Source organism: Marmota marmota, unplaced genomic scaffold (assembly GCF_001458135.2).
Source record: "Marmota marmota marmota unplaced genomic scaffold, marMar, whole genome shotgun sequence".
Classification (NCBI taxonomy): domain Eukaryota; kingdom Metazoa; phylum Chordata; class Mammalia; order Rodentia; family Sciuridae; genus Marmota; species Marmota marmota.
Window position 1 is genome coordinate 16223157 of NW_026000240.1, and position 23363 is coordinate 16246519.

The 23363-nt window shown below is 42.6% G+C and overlaps 2 protein-coding genes across 8 annotated transcripts in view; one reads left to right on the forward strand and one right to left on the reverse strand.

Annotated features, from left to right (window-relative positions):
- Positions 1-2444, forward strand: part of Hltf (helicase like transcription factor) — a 48198-nt gene extending 45754 nt beyond the window's left edge. For 4 of the 6 annotated variants that reach the window (XM_015486959.2, XM_015486962.2, XM_015486961.2 and 1 more), the window contains exon 25: positions 186-2444. In XM_015486959.2, coding sequence (XP_015342445.1) covers positions 186-338 — 153 coding nt within the window. In that variant the 3' untranslated portion in view covers positions 339-2444. The remainder of the gene's footprint in view (positions 1-185) is intronic. The other 2 variants (XM_015486960.2, XM_048794218.1) reach the window with 2 other exon arrangements.
- Positions 2445-5046: 2602 nt separating this feature from the next.
- Gyg1 (glycogenin 1) overlaps positions 5047-23363 on the reverse strand; it is a 29518-nt gene continuing 11201 nt past the window's right edge. Inside the window, exons 5-8 of one of the 2 annotated variants that reach the window (XM_048794219.1) lie at positions 17063-17189; positions 8528-8747; positions 6159-6209; positions 5047-5903 (exon numbers count right to left, since the gene is read on the reverse strand). In XM_048794219.1, the coding sequence (XP_048650176.1) occupies positions 5730-5903; positions 6159-6209; positions 8528-8747; positions 17063-17189 (572 nt within the window). In that variant the 3' untranslated portion in view covers positions 5047-5729. The remainder of the gene's footprint in view (positions 5904-6158; positions 6210-8527; positions 8748-17062; positions 17190-23363) is intronic. The other variant, XM_015486964.2, reaches the window with a different exon arrangement.

The window sequence follows — 23363 nt, forward strand, 5'->3', positions numbered from 1 at the left end:
TACCACCATTCTCATGATGTCTGGGAATTTGTTTTTTGTTTTTAGTGGGCAGTCTTGTTATCATATTTATCCTTCATGATGAGTCTTGACAGTAGTTCATTTGATGTTCTTAATAGGGGTTATTATTAAAGATTTTAAATATTACTTTAAAAGTACTTAACCAATTTCTTTTTTTTTTTTGGAAGTTCATTGTGAAGGATTCTGTTGAAGAAAATATGCTGAAAATACAAAACACAAAAAGAGAACTTGCAGCTGGAGCTTTTGGAACAAAAAAATCGAATGCTAATGAAATGAAACAAGCTAAAATTAATGAAATCCGAACTCTAATTGATTTATAATTTTTGGGATTTTAGTAAGGTCAGTTTGATCAGATACTAAGTTTTGAAAATGAGAAACAATACAGAGATTTAGGAATGAGCTCTAGAGTATGTCTTCTAAAAGGGGCCTATTTTATATTAGTAAAGAGGTATTACTGACACATAATCTCTTATATGAACCTATTTTTAATGATACTTCAAATAGCAATAAGTTCCGATACATACTGTGGCCTAAAATAATTTTTTGGAAAAAAAGTTACTTTGTTATTCAACTTTTCATAGTATCTATGCTGAGTATTTTCACATATCTTCCAAGTACTCAGCTTTTTCATATTTCCAATAAGGTCAAACCTTTTATACTTTTGACCCGTAAAGACTTATTTTCTGTGTTGGACACATTTGGTTATTCACCAGAGCCTCTTGATTGGTGATGCGTGGATCCCCAGTCCTTATAAATGATTAATATATACATATATACAGACTGTAAGAGATTGATTTTGACTTTGAAAAACTACAATTTGCATTCCAAAACCAAACCTTAATGAGAGACCAAAGTCCAAGTTGCTTGCCTTTTTTTTTTTTTTTACAGTTTCATTGAGATATAATTCACATGTGACTTGCAATTTTATGTTCATGAAAAAATTAGGGACTATGTTACAATACTATTTTCTCCATTTTTGTCAATTAGTACTACTTCATTGTTTAAATGTAATTTGATACACAGGGTGTAAATACAGTCTAGGGCTGAGAGAGAAGCAGTTTTACGCAATTTGATTTGAATATTTAAATAGATATTTCTATAAATAGTACTTTTTATTTATCTAGCCTTTTTTTTTTTTGGAAATAACTATAAATTTTTATAATTCAGAAGACTACTATATGTGAGAGGCGTGATGTCTGGATGGAAGTTGGGCTGGATGATCTCCAAACTCGTCTCAACTCTTAAAGACATCTTAATCCTGAATGTAAAAATTTCTTTGTTATGTGTGTTTAAAATCAGAATTTGATTTTGGAACTTAAGTAATTCATCCTTACATTTTTCTTACTTTTTTACATTAACAAGCAAACTCACAGTAGTTGCCACAGAATTCTAGGTGACTCAAGTCATTTAAAATAAATAAACTAGAGGTTGCGCAGTCAGGTTTACGTATTCAGTGGTTTTATTTCCTTAAAAGATTTTTTTTTTTTCAATCCAAAGAAGAAATTACCATAGTTAAGAGATGCATCATGTTTGATACAGACTTAAGAACACCTACTCTTACTTACAGTGTTAGAGGTGATTTGATTGACAGATGAGAGATGAGAGCAATATGAGGTCACAGGGGACACACCTGAGGTGTGCACCAATATCTGCCAGCTAAGCCCTCCCCTCCCTGTGTCTAGAGTAGCAATGGATCAGCCAGCAAGAATCCCCCCAGTCCCTTTTCTCAGAGGTGAGGCAGAGGACTGACTTCATCAAGACTGAGAGGATCTGCTGAGACAGTAGTGGAGTAATGACTTGGGTTGGTCTGCTAGGAGTCCAGGAAAGTTCCTTACCTGCTAGCTCTAGCATTACACAAAATCAGGTGGATCAGACTCTGATTAAATGTGGCAGGTGGGTTGTGTGTGCCAGTACCCCAGCAGAATCAAGTATAAATAATTCTTAGTGGGGGGGAATCCCCCAGACTGCTCCTCTTGATGGTGAAGGCAGAGACAGTGCGGCTTCGCCCGCACAGTGAGGAACTTTTTTTTTTTTTTAAACACATTCATAAATGATGTTTGGCAAGTCATTTAAAAATGTTTTTTGTTTTGTTTTTGTATAGTTCAATTAAGTGGTGTTAAATTAAAAAAAAAGAATTTAATTCATCCTAAGAAAATATATAAACCACTGGAATGAAAACTTCACATTATGCTATGCTGTTAATTGTTTTATTATTACGTAGAATAATAGCTTTAGAAATATATTGTAAACATTGTATTTCCAATCGTGGTTCCAACTGAAGTTTGTGGTTCCAACTGAAGTTTGTGGTTCCAACTGGATTTTGTTTTAAATTTAAAATTAATAAAAATATCAAAAATTGATTAGCTTACTTGGTGTCATAGTTTTGATGACTATTTTCTCATTGAATAAAATGACATTAAATCTCATTTATGTGAAGTGTTTATATTGTATAATTTTTATTGACAGTGCGTAGGAAGTACTGTGAGAGTAATTTATTCCTGTTTCCACCTTTTTGAATTCTGCTCAGTTGAACTGGTTACAATTTTTGTTCAGGCCATGCAAGGGCTAGGGATGTGGTTCAGTGATTAAGTGCCCCTGGGTTCAATCCCTGGTAACCCCCCCCCCCAAATATTCTTGTTCCAAAATTAGACTGTATATCGAATTTAAAATGCCTGATGTAAAACACTGGTCCCGATTAATTCCCTCATCTGAAGAAGAAAAGGAGTTGTGACAATACCTGTATATACACATAGTACTGTAAATTATTGAAGATATTTTGCCCTCAAAACTACAACTCTAGGCTGGAAATAGTTAAATCAAGAAAAGAATGCCACGAATACCTATGAGATTATCCTCAGACTGTGAAAGTTTTTATGCTGGGGAATGTTGAAGACATGTGGTTTTTTCCTACTTGACTTGCTTGCCAGAGTTCTTTTCACTAGCATTTAGATGAGAGTCATAAACATGAGGGCAGATTTGATGTTTGACTCATGATAACTCACTTTAATGTCAAGTTTTGAACACTTTAAGACTTTCCAGGGTATAACAAATGCAGGCAAAAGAGAATTAAATAGATGTTCACTTCATTCCTGAACAGACCTTGGTCAGGCACAGGATGGATCTGACCTTCATGGGGAAGTTGGTCTTTCCATCCAAAGCCTGCTGTGCCCCCACTGTATACAATGAGTAAAACTGCACATCTGTGATTTGAATGTGGCCTTTCTATACATTTTCCTAAGCAACCCTTGGTGTTTGGGGGTGGTCCTTGAAGTATGAACTGTGCAGCTTTGTGTAGAAGTCAGTTCATACTAATTAAAGACCTGTTCTTGAAAGAGCAGGAAAGGAAAAGAAATCCGTCACCTAGTTCAGTGATTTCCCAGCTACAACCTGGCGCACTTTTATGCATATTATATGCTGTCTTCTATGTCAATGTGTCAGTATTTCTGATTATGAAAGTTAATTACCTTCACTAATTAAAAATTTTAAGTAAGGCCTTTCACTTTACAGCTTTATTTCTTACACTATGTGTAAAAAATTAAGGAACAAAAGATAGTAAATACACTTAAGTCATAATGTGTGATCCCTGCCCCCACATCGGCTGCCAAAAACATTTGGTGCTTTTACATCTTTTCTCACTTAAAAAAACTTTGAATTTTATCTATTTTTTAAAAAATATTTATTTTAGTTTTAGGTGGACACAATACCTTTATTTTTATGTGGTGCTGAGGATCGAACCCAGTGCCTCACGCGTGCTAGGCAAGTGCGCTACCACTTGAGCCACAACCCCAGCCACAAATTTTATCTCTTCTAATACTCTTTATTTGGAGTGCACATTGCATGGCCACAAAAACAAGGTGGTATTTAACTGAAGACTTAGGTTTCTGTTCATCTCAACCAGGGACCTAGAAGCCCCAAAGTCAGAAGTTGCTTATGCCTCAGCGCCATCCAGAGAGGTCTTTGTACCCATACCACCTGCCACATGGAGACACTTCAATTTTTGGTAAATGTTTCACATATTTGGAAATGGTAGCAACTCACTCTCCACCAGTCCAAATAACTGTTGACTCTTCAGAAGTCACTTGTCATTCAATACTGTAAAGTTTAGATAAATTCTCAGGTTCTGAAGCTTTTCAGGTAGCCAGCCTCCATGGTGGCCCATAGTCTCCAGGTATCTAAACCTGGTTGTTGACTCATCCACACGGAGTAGGAATGATCTCAGTAGCCAGAATAAACAAAGAAGGGTGACTGAAGATTAGGTCACAGAAGTCACTGCAGCTGAGGCACAGTGTTGCACACCTGTAATCCCAGCAATTTGGGAGGCTTAGGGAGGAGGATCACAAGTTGGAGGCTAGCCTGGACAATTTATTGAGACTCTCAACAACTTAGTGAAAACATGTCTGAAAATAAAAAGGGCTGGGGATGTGGCTCAGTGGTAAAGCACCCCTGGGTTCAATCCTCAGTAACAACAACAAAAAAGGCACTGCAACTTGTGGTTCATTAAACCTCAAATTTCTTCCTGTCATATTCTTTCCTGAATTATGCTGCTTACTCATTTTATGTTTAAAGGCCATTTTGGATCCTCTCCATTGAGTATGTCCTCTGCATCCCAGAAACATCTGTAAACTTAATAATTGATTTAACACTTCTATTCTGAGTTAAAAAAAAGAAAAAAACAACTGGAAGGTACTGGTCCAGCACAGATTCTGACAGCCTTGAGCGATTACTGAGTGTGTTCGGAACAGACAGATTTTAAGATTACAGTATTCTCCCTGGACACCCACTGGGGATGCACTGTGGATGACAAACGAGATAAATTTGATCTCACCTTCCTCCGTCTGTCAGACCCATCACCACCACTGGAGAACATTAGCTTTAAATATCTTCGATAATACTTTTAAATGCATTTACCCATGTCAAGCTTTACACTATTTTTTGAGACTGGCAAATTCTATAAATTATAAAATTCTCAAATTGATTTTTTTTTTTATGAGAGTGAGGTAGGGGAAATACTTAATTAAACAACCAAGATATGGCAGTAAGTCTTTATTTTCATACAGGATGCTACTGCAGGTTACCATCAGAGAACACACTGCGATTTTCAGATATACAGAACTGAACAAAAGCTTCAGCATGCTGCCTTCACGGTGCATGGAAAACTGTGAACTATTCAGACAATAGGACTAGGAGATGAGGCGGGCTGATGCCACCTGTCGATGTGTTCATGAGTCACAGGGCAGTGTTATTAAAGGCTGCCTTTACCTGAAAGCACAAGTATCACTCTGGCAGCCTCTGGACAGTTGCAAAATGCACATCTAGTACAGGGTGTGACAAGCAAGCAAGGGGCAGATGCCACATCCCATTCTGGAGGGAGAGGGGTGTGGAGCCTGGTTCTGCACACTTGAGATGAACAGCCATCTCAATGTCAATAGTGGGCCTCCCCTACCACGTATGTTGGCAGTTGCCATATTGCGAATTTCTGAAATGTTAGCTAAGTAAGTCTAGGGTTACAAAGCAGAACACTGTCCATAACAGAATGACAACTTCACAACTTTTGCCTAGTTCTCACCTGTCGTCCTGCAAGAAGCCCTTGTCTGATGAGTTTTAGTGAAAGCCTTAACAACTGTAACAGACTTCCCAGCCCACTCTAGATGCTATGTGTCAGAAACAGGTGGCTGTGAAGTGGCTGTGTCCACAGGAGGATGGCCACGCTGCTACTGGAGGTAAGTGTCCAGCTTCCTCTTGATGTTGTCAAAGGAATCTGCTCCTAGGTAATCAGCCTGGCCCTGTTCCCACCGCTCCTTCCGCTCCTCTGAGGATACAAAGGGCTGAGGTGTAGCTGGGCTCTCTCCGAGGGACATATGTGATACGGCTCCTGAGACATGTTCCTAAAAGAGAGAGCACAGAGAGTCCTTGAGAGCCGAAGTCAGATGATTTTCAAGAATGCAATAAAGTGAAGTATGTGAGAAAAGCCAGGATGAATTATCATGCATTATAGCAAAAACTGAAAAGCATTACGTGAAACAAACAAAAAAGACACAAAGATACAAGGGTCGTATGGTTGTTTTTCCTAACGAAATGAAAACTTCTTGACTCAGTGAAAACATTGGGAGAACAAAGGAATTAGTTTAAGTTCTGCATACCTTTCTACAGAAGCCACAAGAGAAGGCCAGTGTATAGACCAAGTCTGAGAGCTGCAAACAGTTCATTAGAAAGCGTAAGAGGGGTGGACAAAGGAACACGTCTCATGATCAGTCCTCAATCTGTGGGCTCGGAAAGGTTGAGAACTTAAACAAAAATGATACCTAGTGCTGTTTCTGAGGAACCTGCCCAGAGAGCCACATCAGGTACACAGGTTGTCACTTGTAAGCACAGCTGAATGGCTTGGGACTATGTACCACATTTTTCTGCCTGCTCAAGCTTTCATCTGGATTACCAAGTAACATCTATTCCTGTAGTTTCTGTTAGTTTGTCTGGTTTTGAACAACTCTTTCAATTCCTGTCTTCACCTTCCCTTGGTTCATAATTCTCAGTCCTTGGGTTGCAGAAAGAACAGTGTCGAGGCAGCACACGGGGCCAGTCTACTCTATGTGAGGCTTGGCTGATTCACATTCCATATGGGAGACAACGTCTTCAGGTGTGCCCTACAAGATTGCCAATGCCATCCTGCAAAGAGCACTCGAGTGGGGAGGCACTGGAAATCTCAGCAGAGAGAAAAAGAAGGTGAATGAATAAGAATAGTCACAACTATTAACAAAGAAAATGGTGGAACAAATTTTGAACACCTGTTTTGTTGCTCTCTACATATGGAAGCATAAGGGTCGGTGTATGTACTTAAGTACACTAGAGCTTCAAAGGGTTTGGGAAAACACACGTCGGGTAGCTGGGCCAACACAGGGATCACACTTGATCCTGCCTTTGCCTCACTTGGAACAGCAGTGACGAAGAGAGGCTGTTCCGGAGTACTCTGCCCAATTCCAAGGACCTTCCCCAGGAAAAAGGCCCTTGAGGTCTAGTCAAGTGTACTGGATCGAATTTATAGTGCCTTACCATTTAAATTATGCTTTCCCATCCTCTGCCCTAACAGTGCTACACTTCATTCTAGGCAATAGAGGTACACCTTAAGAAGGTCCATCTCAAATTTCTGTGAGGATAACTGTCTTTCAGATCTGGATTTGAGTTCCAGTCCTGCTACTGTAGTCTGTTAATTAAGACAAGTTAGGTAACTACCTACTTTAAGCCTTAAGTTACTTTAAGAAGGAGATTTTAGCAATAATAGTACTTACTGACAGTCTAGTTCTAAGGGTTAAAGAAATACAGCTAACTTTACTAAGCACTTACTATGAACCAGGCACGTTCCAACTACAGTACAAGTGTTATTCTATGATCCATACAGAATACTCAGAGAAAGTGTTAGTTATTTCTCCCTTTCTCATTTCTACATTTTGGTACAAATAATAGCGACATGAGTAAAAGCTAAGCTACTATAGAAAAGAATCTCTCATAATATTATAATCTCTTTATTCAGGTAATTAACAGATTACCTGATTGTAATTTACCCATTGGTTCTAATTTTTATGACTTTATATGTAACATCTTAATTTCTCATCTTTTTTGGTGGGGGGAGGTGAAGGGTAACAAGGATTGAACTCAGGAGCACTCGACCACTGAGCCACATCCCAGCCCTATTTTGTATTTTATTTAGAGACAGGGTCTCACTCAGTTGCTTAGTGCCTTGCCATTGCTGAAGCTGGCTTTGAACTCTTGATTCTCTGTCTCAGCCTCCTAAACTGCTGCGATTATAGGTGTGCACCACCACACTCGGCCTCTAGTTTCTCATCTTATTTCAATTCGTCCAAAGGACAAATCTTAAAGGAAGACCTTTAAAATCAGAAAACACGCTAAAGAAGGCTGCTATTGTAGATGGGAACATGTTCTCTCCTTCCTACAAAGGGATTCTTTTTCAGGGGCTTATATACTAGGAGTACAAACAGGAAATCAAAATAGCCTGAGAAAAGTATTTATTGTATGTTCATACTATTGTGATTTTTCACTGAAATCTGAGCAGATGGCAAATATAAAATATAATTAAATATCTGAAGTTTTTAAACCACTAGATGAGGCATTCTCTTCTTTCACAGTTCTGGGGATCAAATCGGGGCCCCATACATGCCAGGCAAGCCTCTACCACCCCCAGGGCCTGGTGTTCTCTATAAATTTACTCCATTAGGCATGATCTTCGAGTCTTTTTATGAATAATGGGTTAATAATTTTATAGTTACAACATATACATGTGTGTTTATTTTTAAAAAAAAAGAAAACTAAAAACCTTTCTAATGAAATTTTCCACAATCTACCATCATCATGTTGCATGATGATGGTCATTGCTTTCTTTCCAAAAAACCTTATCTCTGTGTTTAAAATGCAACTAAATATTCCCAAACTCTACTGTTAGGCCTCATTTTTATGAGTGCAGCACTAAAGTACATGAAAGGAAAAAAAGAGAACCTACCACATGTAGGTATGAGCAGGTGTCTTTGACAAGGCCATATTGCTGAAGCAGAGGTAAGACGTTGGTGGTGAAGATGTCCCACCAAAGGTGGAGAAACTCTGGATGAGTCATGGTGGGATCGTGGGACTCACTTTTAACACTTTTTGTTTGGGCGTCGTAAGTGTAATTCCACGGCTTGACTCGTCCCAGGAAATGCACCACCTTGGCACTTGCACCAAACCTGCCAGTAAACACAGTGGTCAGTGGATTCTGAGTACTGACAAGAAGACAATCGGCATGTTGTGCTGCAGCTGTGTCAGGGCCCCTTCCATCCTATAGGAGCGGCTGGAAAAGAACTGACCTCGCTGCAAAACTTCAAGGCAGATGCTGTTAAGAGCATTCAATCGTGTGTTAAAGATAACACACAAAAATGGCACAGCAGCAGAGAGTCAGTGCCACAACGGAAGCACAGGTTCATGGCACACAGGGAAAGCACAGCGATGCAGAACAGGTTTGGTATCACCCAGTAAAGCTGGGAATGCCCCACTACTAGGCGCTAAGCTCCTAGGTGTACACCCTCCAGCTGCCGGTACGTGTGCAACAGGAGACATAATCGAGTGGGCCACAGCCACAGCAGCAGCACCATTTGAAACAGTCAAACCGGAAAAGGCCTTGTCCATAGGTCAGATTAGGCTGTTGCTCAACCAACCCATGCTCTTCCCAGCCTGCACAGCCAGGGCCACCTGACTCTAGATGGACATGGTCCTCTGGCGTGAACCCACCAGTGGAATGTGAGCAGAAGGCAGCATGGCCTAGGGGAGCCTGGCTGGGGTCTGCGCCCCTTCTCTGGGAAATGACAGCTTCTCCCTGTGGAACGCTCCGTGCAGCCTGCATCGAACAGGCCAGTTTTAAGAACGTGTTGAAAAAATCAAGTCAAACAATTAAATACATTTGCTTCCAGTTACATAAAGGCAAAATAAAAAACGTACTGTTTAAAGATTAGAAAACACTAATCCATATATATTTGATGATATTGGTTACCTGCGGAAGGGAGGGGAAGCTATAATTAGGAAGGGCTGAAAAGGGGTTTGCAAGGTGTTGGTTGTGTTCTGTTTCTTTTTTCTTTTTCTTTGTTTTAGAGAGAGAGAGAGAGAATTTTTTAATATTTATTTTTCAGTTTTTGGTGGACACAACATCTTTATTTTATTTTTATGTGGTGCTGGGGATCGAACCCAGTGCCCTGCGCATGCCAGGCAAGCGCGCTACCGCTTGAGTCACATCCCCAGCCCTGTTTCTTTTTTAAAATTAAAAATTATTTTAACTGATACATAAAACATTAAAAATATACATATTAATGAGGTAATTGATTTTCTGATACATTTATACACCATGTAATAGTTACATCAAGTTGTATATCTCCCCAAACATTTTTTCAGTTCTTTATGGTACAAAATTTGAAATTCCTTCCAGCTTTCTGAAATATATACTATATTATTGTTACCTATGATCACCCTATTGTGTTATTCCATTTCTTAACTTGGGTGGTGGGTATTTTAAAACACTACACCTTTTTTTTTTTTTTGATGTACATTCTTTTGTATACATACCATATTTTCACAATAAATTATATCCTGAAAAGAGTAGGAGTTAAGAGCTGTCTGGTATTAGCTAGGAGGAAACCGATGCATATAAAAACAAAAAAACAATTGTAGGGACTAGGGATGTGCAGCTCCTTGGAAGAGCGACTGCCCAGCACTACTAATACCCATATTTGAACCAGCTCCATAAAAATATATATATATTATAATTATTTAATTAATATATAATTAATATATATTTAATATATAATTAATATATATTATTGTCCAGTGTCATCCGAAACCTCTGCATGATTAATATATATTAATTAGCATAGATGCAAATTTTGGGGTACATCTCACAAAAGAGTAACCTGAGATGTTTTTCTAGAGTTGCATCTTCCCCACCAAAGGCAACATAGTCAGGTTATCAGAATTTAAAGGGCTCAGCTAAAAGCACAACAGCAGATGAATAGGAAAGGGAAATGTTGATATCAGAAGACGAAGCTTAACTGACCTCCACCCGGAACAAGGGTAACCAGAAGACTCACTGACTCACTCCCTGATTTATCCACCACTTTATCAGCCAGCCAAATGAAAAAAAAAAAAAGTTGGGTACACATCACAATGGTCTCTAAGCTACTGAGAGCCATTCATTCTGACCCAGCGAGGAGGATTCGTCTCAGCTTGTGTCCATCTCTTAAAATAAATGTTCTAATTTTAACTTGATAAAATCTCTCCAGAGTCATCCAGATCACAAGACCGAGTTTGAACCCAAGCCAGCAATAATACTGCTTATGTTAGCCGTTAAAGTAATCCCTGTGACCTGGTGTTACCAAAAGACCAGATAGAATTTTCATGACTACTTTAGTTACGGAGAAATGGAGCTGGTGACATGTGGCAGTGGCTACAGCGCCGTTGAGAAGGAAACAGGAATCAATCCACAAGAGACCCCATGCAGCAGCAACTCGAGTTTTCCCTAAGCCTTTTTGTATGCGATGATGAATTAGAGACAAGACAGGGAAGGAGCACGGTCTGTGCAACATGTCTCTGGAAAACGTGGTGACCCTGCCAAGTATCCTCTCACCCACAGTGATGACTCATGTCCTCTTTCTTGTGCACCTTCTCAGACTCACCCACACACTGGGGGACAGCCCTTCCCCCTCAGCCCACTAGCCACCTCTGCCCTCTCACCAAAGCATTCCTTCTTACCCCAAGGTTACACCAGGAGCCACAAACTCACATGTGCAAGGGTGGATCATGCTGGGGAGGGTGGTGGGTGAGTTGGGGCTGCAGAGAGCCCAGGGGCCACCCCAGAATACAGCTGCCTCCCAGCTGTAAACAACAGTGGCCATCAGGGACACGCCCAACCCGTCCTTGCCCTGCAAGCCAATCCTCTATATGGGGCCCCAAAAATCAGAACAATATCAGCACTCAAACTTGGACTTCAATAACCTTAGATCAGGATCTGGTCCACGACACTGACTACCAGGTTGGGCTCCCTTTACCAACTAGGCGAGGGAAAGATGCACACAGCCAGGACCTGGGGGACTCCTGGGTGGGCATGTCCTTCCACTGCTGGCTGACTGCTCTTTCATTCACTGAACCAAAACTTGCAACACCTAGCAGCATCTGCACACACCACACTCTGCTTTCCTTCCTTCATGTTTCCCAGGCCAAATGTCCTGGCCCCTGACCTCCCCTTACCTACTCAACAACATCACTCTAGTGTCCCCCGCTGCATGCGCGATCCCATCCACATAAAAACAGGCAGCAATGCTGCTGTCTGCAAAATGACCACTACCACCCTCTGGACCCCGTGTTCCCACCCAGTGGCTGGCCATCACCTTCTCCTGATCCCCACTCATGCAGGTGCCGCAGAAGAGCTGTTGGCATTCACTGTCTCCATCCCCTTGGGTGGGCTGAATCAGGCTTCCTCCTCTGCCACTGCACCAGAAGTACTGCCAGAGTCACCAGTGATCTCCACATTCCATGCCCAGTGCCATTTCTCTACTGTCCCCTTATCTGAGAAGGGGTGCCTTCTCCTTGAAACATTTTCTTTGTGTGGCTTCTGTGCCCCCACACTTCCCAGGGTCTCCCTTCACCTTGTCCCTTCTCCCCCTACTGTCCTGCCTTGGGGCTCCATCTTAGGACTCTTCTCCATGGGTGATTATTGCCTTGGTTGCACTATCATCTCTCCACTTCCTCTCTCCCAGCTGGCTTTTATCTACTCACCTGTTCCACCCTCCACAGCACCCAGCTTCCTGCATCCAAAGCCCCTACACTCTGCACATCTCTCCCTAATCCCTGCCCCCCTGCCCCCCTCACCTCCCTCCCATTTCAGGAGACGAAACTCCTTTCCATTGTTCGGGCACAGACCCCCCCAACAGCCACATGTGACACAGCCCACCGCATGCTTGATTTTTTTTCAAAAGAAGTTAGAAACCTGGGTTTCGTGAAATTTTAAGCATTGATCATTGAATTAAAAATAAAAAAGAAAGAAAATTCTGCATAGTAGAAACATGTCTGTCTGTGGCACAAATACAGCATGCAGCCCACAGGCCTGCGGCCTCTGAGGACGGTCTGCCTCCTGCTCCCTCCTGCCAGTCACTGAAGTGGTACTGCTAAGCTAACTGCACTTCTTCTGCCCAGGAGCTCGGGAGCTCCTGGAGCTCTTTTTTACCTGACGTCAGAGCAGCCTCTAAAGGCTGGGGTGGGGCTTGGGGTGTACTCGGGGACTGAGTGAAGCTGGCCTAGAAGGCTCAAGGCCCTGGGATTCAATCCACAGGACAGATAAAAAGGAGAAAAAAAAAAAAACAAGTAATGGCTGTTGATGAAATTTAGGTCAGCAGAACAGGTAGCAGAGGACAGATCTTCTGAAAAATGAAACATTTGGAGATGAAGTTAGCAGCGACCAGAGGGCCCATTCAGAAGTGGGCACACAGGCACCTCTAACACCCAGACAAGAGGAACGGGCACCCATACAGCGGCTGGCCCCCTCCCCCAGAATCGACCCGAGGCGGGCCGAGCCCTATGGGCCAGGGAACACTGCTCGCCTGAGCAGGTGTGTCTTGTTCATCTCGGGGCCTGCGGTGAGCCATGCTCCAGGTCGGCCCGATGGCAAAATGGCCAGCAGGTCAACAAAAGGCTGGAAAAGAAGAGTGGCCCACACTATAGGAGCCTCAGGCCTGGGGGCCAGGAGGTAGGAATATAAAAAGAAATGAACGTACAAAGGTTACAGGTTCACAGAAAATGGTCCTGGGGAGAGCAGGAGTCCAGGGCCAGGGGACAGGAGGAACCATCGCCTGGTGGGGGGCTCCCAGGAGCCGTAAAACCTGAGGTTTGATTTCTGTCAGGGAAGTACTGATTTAAAATATGTGTGATGAGGTCTTTGTTAATAAGACTCATTCTTGAAAAAGAAATGTATGTGAATAGCTTCAAAAAAGTTAAAAAAAAAAATAATTGTAAGAATTTAAAGATTTTTCAGTAGACCAGGTTTGGGGTCATATTTAAACTCAAGCCATAGGGTAAAGTGTCCACATGAAATGTATTTTGTAAATCTGGCTGTTAGTCAATCCATTTGACCATTTGTTTCTGTACCGGTTTGAAGCAACACCAGAAAATTCTGCATTTTTGCTTGAGGCATATTTTATGGAGCATGATATAACCTAAAAATCTGTTAGAGGATATAACAGAAAGCTAAACGGCACCAAATAACTGATTTTTAAAAGACAAATGAGATTTTTTTTTTTTAAGCACTATTCACAAACTAAATTCTATGGTACGTCAATAAAGCAGACCCTCCAGTTGGAGAAATGTAACAAAACAAAAAAACCACTAATATTCATTAAAAGTCAACTATATCCCAAACACCATCCATGGCACTTTTAATAATAGTATTTCATTAAGAAACATATATATAACTTGTTTTCCAATGCATACACTACAAATTAACTTAATAATGACTAAACCAAACATTTTAGCTCTCAAATTAGTCTATGTTAAAGAGGATCTTCTATTACACAGAAAAATTACTTGCTAAATTTGTTTTTCAGAAGCTATATTCAAAGTGTAAAACTATCAAGTCTGTTTCCTTTGTGCTTTCTTCTGTGCATATGATATGTAGAGAAAGACATTAGATATGAACCACTTCAAGGCTCAAATTCATGTCCAGTTTGATTCAATCAGGCTGTTCTTTAGCTGAAACTTCACATAATAGCACACTGTTCAAGGGCTGCACTGTTCTAAGATAGCTAAGACCCAACATTCTGGGATGTCTAGATATGCCTTGGTGACCTAATGGTGCATAGCCATTTGGAGACCTGAGACAGATTCTCCAGCTATTCTGCCACCAAGCCCAAGTTACTCCAAACCACTCCCTGGTCTCCATTCCACCTGCACCACCGTGGCAACCTAGGGAAGTCCGCTTATGACAGAGTGACCTCGTCCTGGAGTCTGCTGTGGCAGTCATTCTGGACCCAGTAGTGGGGCCTTGCAGCCACAGGTTCTTTGAGGACCAGCTATGGAAGCTGCCACTCAGCATGGGCTACTTCAGCAAAAGGACTTAGATGACCGAACCTAAAACATAAAAGCTACTTCCTACATCTCTTCATTCCTTCCTCAAGGGTAAGGAAATACAAGGAAAAAAGCCCCTGAAGATAGTTCTCTGCAAGAAAAGCAAAAATGTGTTGTGGCAGAGAGAAGGGAAAAGGAGTTCTCTGGTCTGCGTTCAATACTCCTTAACAGGTGGCAGTGGGCCAGGGAGGCATCATTTGGAGCAGTCTTGTCACAGGTGTGTAGAGTGAATGTCCCCAGGGCCCTGCGCAAAAGCCGCACTGCTCCTGTCCGCCAGCTGACGTCTGGCCAACGCACATTGACGCTCCCCATTTCCACAGTGTCACACTCCGTGCTAATGGCAATAAACCAAGATTTCCAAAATTAGCGCTCATTCATTGAGCCAGACACAAAAAACCATCCAGCCATTCTGGTAATTTAGACCTGAAACTTTTCCTGGAAAATTAATTTACAGGATATAAAACAACTGGGTTCTTAAGAGAAGGGAGTCAACATCATAGCAGACGTCAATCTCCCTGCCCCAAAGTAAACTCCTTTCCACCTGCTCTGATTCTCCCATGTTAATGGTTTAGTCAAACTAAACCACAGGGAAACAGTTACCCATTAAACACTCGGCTCTCTCTGACTGGGCACTCAGGCCAACTGGGAGATGTCAGACTTGCCTCCCCAATGTCTCATCCCAAGACACCTGCTCACCGGGCAATGGTCCCACTATCAAACACTCTCACCTCTTTGCTTGCTAAGCTAAATTTAGTCAACTAAGCTATAAGCAACTGCCCTGCTATTGACAAATTCTACTCTGGAGGGCTAGGCTGACATGGTTTGTACAGAAACGTTATTCAAAATGGCAGCATTAGGTATGAGGCAATAAGGATTAAAATAATTCAGGCCCACCATCCCAGGCAAGGCAGATTTGTATTTTCCGAGGTCAAGGACTCAGAAGTGAAAATATCAGGGAGCCCTGTTCGGTCTGCTGTACTCGGGTGCAGATGGTAGGTTCTGGAGCTTGCCTGCATCCCTGCAGATGGGAGGGGGACTGGGAGGCTATAATAAGTCAGAAGCAGATGCCAAGGAGCAGGGAGGACAGAACACAAGGTGGTATGATCCTTGTCACCCTTATCTGGGGGACGCTGACAGAGTGTGCCCTGAAAAAGAACAGAAAAGGAAACACTCCCACAAATAGCCCGACTCTCTCATTACTGCAGCACAAGGAGGACGGAAGGCTCTGGGTCTGCAACCTGGAGAGTGAAAGGCCCTTTGTTTTCCGGCTCACTAAAGGAATGTCCCTGCGCCACAGGGATGGCAGAGACCAGCCCAACTCCAACTGAGGGCTTCAGTGCTCAGGATCAGCCTGACAGCTAGGCCCCTGTTCAAGAAATCTGAATCTTCAAGTTCTACACCAATGAGTCAGAGGCTAGAGGGCAGGAGAGAGTGAGGTAGTATCAGGACTGCACCAGGGACCGTGCCACACGAGGACGTTACCAAAACAGCAGATGTCCAGTGAGCACTCGATGTGCACTGATGCACTGTTCCTCTTTTTTTTTTAATATTTATTTTTTTGTAGTTGTACACAATAATTTTATTTATTTTTATGTGGTGCTGAGGATCGAACCAAGGGCTTTGCATGTGCGAGGCAAACGCTCTACTGCTGAGCCATAACCCCAGCCCCACACACTGTTCCTCTTGACAGCCAACGAGGCAGACACCATTTTCCTCCTAGTTCAGCATGTGGGGGACTGAGACATGGCGGGTAAATGGCAGAGCAGGACACAGCCCCCGCCCTGGCTTTAGGAATGGGTCTGAACTCTGTGCTGGCTCTCAATCAACATGACAAGAAGCTCCCACTTCCTGAGCTCCAGGGGCAGGCCAGGTGCTCCCCTGGCTGAGTGGCATGCTTACCTCTCAGGAAGACCCTGAGGCGGAGGCTGCTGCCCATCCAGCCCTGGTCACCATCTACCAAGTGGCTGTACCAGGCTCCAATCCCTCACTCCAAATTACGGCCCATGGAGCTCCTGTTTCCAGGCTCCCCACACCCATCTGGAGGCACAATTCACACTCTCAGGGAGAAGGAGACCCACACTTGGCAGTGCCTGCAGGCAGGAGGCTTGTGCCTGGGCTGTGGACCTCACATTCTGCATTCCAGACCAGCATGAGGAGTCACCTAAGGTTGGGCACCCAGTGTCCATAGGAACCCTGTCCCCCAGGCAGCTCAGGAACCCCAGTTTACTCCAATCACAGTGCAATCGATGACATCAAACCTCTCCCATCCGTTTCTCACAAGAGAAAAACTTCCCCCAGGTCCCTAACAGGGATTTCCCTCAAAAAGATAATGAAGCGCCCAAAGAACCTTCACCCCAGTCCCCCACCCTCCCTGTCCCACAGCAGTGAAGCAACCCGCACTTACGCTTTAAATGCTGGGAGGTAGGAGTATACAGAAGTGCTACTTAGGTTATAAATAAATGGCAGATGTTTTCTGATATCTGTTGTTGCCCAGCTGCTAAAAAATGTGTTCAGTAAGCCCTGGTCCCCGCCTGAAAGAAAAAAAAAAAAAGGAAAGAATTATGGTTCTCAGGCTTCTAAGACACTTCAATAATTTTATAGCCATATATAACTGGCCCTTAAAAACATGCACTAAGTCCATTTTACAATAATAAACTCCATGTCACAATATTTTCTTGATTTGAGTCTTTAATTCGGGAAATATTTAAGGAGTAGCAGCTACTGCGTGCCAAGTGCTACACCAGGCACTACAGAGTCAACAGTGAACAGAAACAGGGTCATCGTCCTCAGGACAGTCTGGGGTGGTGGATGCTGATGGCAGCTAGTTGAGAGTCAGGGCCACCATCACAGGTGAGGACGGCATGAAGGAATGCATGTATGCCACAGCACCAGGTGGGGGGGGTGGTGGAAGCTCGGGAAGGCTTCCAAGAGCAAGCTGGGTCTCACTGAGGGCTGCAGTCCACATGACTGCTGCAGGTGTTGGTGTTACAGGCACAATAATCAGTGCACGCCACAGACCTGGGGGCGCTGTGGGAAGTGGGGGAAGGTGGCCCAAGTGTGGACCAAAGAGTGAGGAATGTGTTCACAGCATGGAGGAATCTGAGACAAGCACATCAGAATCAGACTTCAGACCTTACTATTCCCAGGTGAAGATTTTAGACTTTCTCAAGAGCAGTGGGACAGAAAAAGAAGTAAAAAGCAAACGAGAGCCACCTAGGGTACTGCCATCATCTTCGAGGGATGCCCCCCTTCCCCGCCAGCTCACTGACAAGGCACCAAGGTCACATCATCCCTGCACTGACCAAGTCTCTGGGCACATGCTGCTGGCCAGTCGTCATGTGGCCAAGGCCAGCTTCACTTGTGCAAGAGAGCGACTCCCCAGCCTCTGGGGCTCCTGGACTTTCCACCTTCTCGGAAAGCAAGGACCGCACCCAACCACTCAAAAGGAAAACAATAAAAATCTCAGCAGCTGAGCGTCTGACCTACATCATAAACACTTAGTAACCAAACAGGTCACCAAACCACCTTTTGGCACCACCCCCCATGTGGCCCAAGCGCTTTCTACTCTATAGACTCATGAGATTCCAGAAGACACACTGGAACCAGAGTCTCCCTGCAGCAGAACAGTGGTGCCTGTGCTCCCTCCCTCCTGCTCTGCTGTGCACCCAGCTCCAGGGCTCCATCGACATACAGCAAACCCAACATGCTGCAATACTGTTCCATTGCTTCTGGTTTTGAAGGAGGCTTCAAAACTCTGGAGGTTTATTTTTCAGAGGTCAGAAGTAAGATCAGAGCTTTAGGCTTAAAATCCAGATGTGCCTTATCCGCCCTCTGAGTCTCCCAACCCTTTCAAATACCTCCCATCAACTCCAAGGATCAAGGCATTCACTGAGCAAGTGTCTATGGAGAAACCTCTCTGTCTAGAAAGGCTCCTGCAGGTCCCCATTCCTCAGGGACAAGCAATCCAAGAGAAAACCAGGGTTCACCTTCATAAGTTCTAAAGAACAATGAAGATGGGAAGAGGATACGCTTCACTGCTACGAAGATGCACTTCATGTCCCCCGAAGTGAGTCTGTTGAGATAATATCCCCAAAGTGAATGACATGGGATTCTTAAAGGAGAGGTCCCCCACCCATTCTGCCATGTCAGGTTATAACCAAAAGACAGCTGTCTATGGACCAGGAAGTAAGCCGTTTCCAGACACCAAATCTTCAGATACCTCAACCTTGGACTTCCAGCCTCCACAACTGCAGAGATGATTTCCTATTATTTACAAGTTCCCCTTCCCCAAGTCAACAGTATTTTCTTATAGCAGTCTGAACAGACTAAGACAATAACTAAATAAATATAAGAACAAAAGATGAGTTTAGCCACATAGACTGATGTATTTTGTTGGGGGCGGTTACTGGGGACTGAACTCGGGGCACTCGACTACTCAGCCACATCCTCAGCCCTATTTTATATTTTTTAACTTGGAGACAGGGTATCACCGAGTTGCTTAGTGCCTTGCTGTTGCTGAGGCTGCCTTTGAACTTGAGATCCTCCTGTCTCAGCCTCCTGAGCTGCTGGGATTAAAGGCGTGTACCACTGCACCTGGTAAAACTGATGTATTTTAAGGTACAAAATATTAAAGTCAAAACACTACGCTCTTCACCAGAGGCTGATTTTGGGTTCAATAAAGATTCTCCAAATACGGGAATAGACACAAGTAAGTGGCTGGGGTACAGAGGCCAAAAGTCTTACTAATATCCTCTTCCACATAATCATCATAATAAAGACTAAGGAGGTGTCTACAACAGCTTTATTCATGGCAGAACAAAACTAGAAACAGCCCAAATGTCTTTCAACAGGCATATGAATACATGCATACAGTGAAATACTATTCAGTCTTGAAAGGAGCAAGCTACTGATGCACAGAGCCGGGACGATCTCAAGGAAATTTCACTTAGTGAAAAACTCCAATACTACAAGGTTGTACAATGTGTGATTCACAGATACAGACAACAGAGTCATGATTGCTAGGGAGAAGAGAAGAAATAGTTATAGCTGTAAATGGGTATCATGCAGTATCCTGGCGATAGAACTGTTCTGAGTCTTGATGGTAGTGGTGGCTGCAGCCGCCTACCATGTAATAAAATGGCACAGAAGACTCGTACAGACACACAGACAAACATACAAATGAACAAACGTGAAACTGGTGCCATCAGACTGGTGGACTGTTTCAACGTCCATGTCCTATTTGTGGTATTATATCATAGTTTTGCAAAATATTGACACTGGGGGAAACTGGGTGGAGGGCATAATGGAATCTCTGTTTCATTTCTTGCAATAACATGTGAATCCAAAATTCACTAAAATAAAAAGTTAAAGTCTAAGGACAGATGTGGGTCAAAATGCAAAAAAAAAAATATCAGGAACTGTTCTTCATTAGATTCTAAGTTCCACAAGCATATGGAGATTAAAGCTCTTTGGGCTTATCATTATAATTCTAGTATGTAGCAGAATGACTTCAGTGTAGGGAATTAGTTGTGGAATAAATGTAAGAATCCTGACGATGCTCTGGAACAGTAGAGAAGTTGAAACAGTTTATTCCACCAAGGGAATTCTACTCATGGGAATACCACTAAGCCATGAAAACCACCCTATAGAAAGACCATCAGTCCACTGTGTAAGATGAACAGCTACGTGCACTGCAATTATAACTAAGAACATAAACAGCCATAGCTATTTGTACAGGGAGCATAAAATGAAACAGTAGCTGTGTCATGGGTGCAGGGTTGTAGAAGTTCCCTCCCTCTGCGGTTCCTTTTATTATTTTTGTAATTTTAAAATATTAATACAAAGGGGCCAAAAATGAGAACTATGCTAAGACATTGCTTTCTAAGCATTCTTATTATGACAAAGGATGATACTATTAGAAGAGAAATATACATGTAGGTTATAAAGCAGATGAACACTAAAATTCTATATATCCACCAACTTAAGAAGTTGAGCACCACCAAATCTGTTGCCTGTGAGCAATGCCTGTTCCATCTCACGGCCCCTCCTCCCTAGAGATGACAGTTAGACACGACTTCTGTAATTGCTTTGCTTTCCTTTATTTTACTACATATGGTGTATATCTCCAGAAAACACATGCAGTTTCTCTTGAACTTTGTAAAATTGCGCATCATACTGTACATTTTTCTATAGCTTGCTCTTTTTAAATAGCACATTATAAAGCCTTTTTAAATGAAACAATTCCACTTAAAAGGACTATGGGCTTCCTGTAATGCAGAGAAGAAATCTAATTGTGGTATTAAATCATAGTTTTGCAAGATATTGACACTGGGGGAAACTGGGTGGAGGGTAACAGTTTAACTTTGAGATCCAAAGTGCTGATCCCTCATGGCCCCTGGCCACAAAGGCCTTTTCCCCGTACCCTCAGGTACCCTGGAAGCATCACTAGCCTACAGACTGTGCCACAGGAAGGCTGAGCTGAACTGTGGAACCAGAAACAAGCAAGAAGAGAAAGGCAGCAAAGCAGACGGGGAAACCAGTGGTGCCTGTGTAGCTGGCAAATCTGAAACACGGAGAAGCTCACCTCCCAGGAAACAACCGTGGCCACTCATCACATGACTACAAGGGGTCACCTCTTAATCAACAGTTCCCAAACTGTTGATTAAAAGTAGAATTAGATGCCACCTAGCAGTTTGTGATTTCTTGCATTTTATATATATGCATTTGTGTGTATATATATACATATACATATATATATATATATATATTTTTTTTTTTTTTTTAATTCAGCAGTCTACAGAGCCTAGCCATCTTCTTCCAAATGCACAAGTCCTATGTTTCAAGGTCACACAAATATTTCAACTTCCCCAGGAAGATCTATGTGGTGTTAGCAATGTCTTTTCTCTTTTTAGAAGTCTCTAGACTTCAAAGCAGAATGCAAATCTAAGTACATCCATGTTGCAAAGCACACAAGGATTCCATGAAGATGACTGAATTCCCACTACAAAAAAATCCGAGGACTCTGCCCAGCACATTCAGTTCAGACTTCCAGAGGCAGGCGTATTTAATCTGACAAGTTAAGACACTTTTAATCTCAATCATCTGAGGACCAACAAACATGACCAACAGCCCTCACCAGCAGCTGGGACAGGCAGGTGGGGGCCTGGCGACTCAGGAGAGGGGGAGAAAGGAAATGGAACAAAGGGCACATGCCACCTGTTCTGCAAACAAAAGCAGATGTCTGATGCTGTGTCACGGTTCCACCAGGCTACCCAAATGCTGGTAGTTACCTTCCAACTACTTGGGTGTTTTTTTCCCGTCTTTTGGGCAGGGTCATGAACCTGGTAACCATGGACACACCAGGGTCAGAAACTGGTTCTATCAGTTTTACAAGACAAATGGAGTTGAGTGTTGTCTTTTAAAATTGGACCTCTGTTTAATGCTGCATGGTTCCCGGGCTCTCCCAGTCTGCTAGCAGGGGGCTCGGAGGTGCGGGAAGTCAATTTTTATTTAAACATGTACCTTGCTATCTGCCCCAGGAATGCGTACCCCCAACAGTGCTACTCAAAGTGTGGCCCAGGTTCTAGCAGCACAGGTATCAGCTGGGAGCTGGGCAGAAATGCAGAATGCTCAGCCCCACCCCAGACCTGCAGAATCAGAATCCATTTTCATTCCCTGGTGATTTGTTTGCATATGAAAATTTGAGAAGCACTGGTTGAGACAGCTTTGGACAATGACCTCTTTTTTTAAAGGTTATAATATCAGAGGATGTGTGTCTTTAAAATGTCTTTTTGATGGGCTGGGGCTGGGGCTCAGTGGTGGAGTGCTTGCCTAGCACGTGTGAGGGACTGGGTTTGATCCTCAGCACCACATAAAAATAAATAAAATAAAGTTACAAAAAATGTCTTTTTGATAGAAAATGTCAAAAATTTTTACAAGTTTGGTACAGGCATAATACACCACCTGAAGATGAATAAAATAGGTGTCAGCTCTCAAATCATTCTCTATCCAGTAGGAGGTTGAAGGGAAAGATGCCAAGAAAGTAAAGTCAAATACTCTTTATGCTATAATCAAGGGATAGGAGCTGAAATGTAATTGATCAAGGAGAGATTTGATCTTTAAAACTGACTTCTTAGCACACCCCTGGCAGACAACATTGCTCCTATAGGGAGTTTGTGGAGGATTACCAAGTCACCATGAATGGCCAGCTCTGGGGATTCTCCTAGGAGGTTTACCAAGGATCAGCGGATCAGCCCCAGGTTAATCCAGGCACTTGGCCCCCAGCACTGCATCTCCCTGGCCTCCACCGTGTTTAAACCAGGAACAATTGATTTAGCCTATCACTTCATGTTGTAGCTTTTTTAAATATATATATAGTTTTTTTAAAAGAGATTTTTAATAACAAGTTTATGAAGTTATTATCCAAATGCAAGGAACCATTAATTCTTGGCTTGAATTTCATTTTCTCAGAGGCATGTCTAAATTCTCCTGGCACTCTGAACATATCAGAATCATGTTACATAACTGTATAATTACTTATTAAATATCTGCAAGCTTTCAAAGAACATAAGCTTTAGAGAAGCATGGATTAAAAAAATCTTATTATCTACACCTATCTCTGGCTCTTAACTTAGCGTCTTGCCCAGATTAAAAGCTAAGAAGATTTAAAAAAGAAAAAAACACTGAGTGATATAATCCCAGTGACT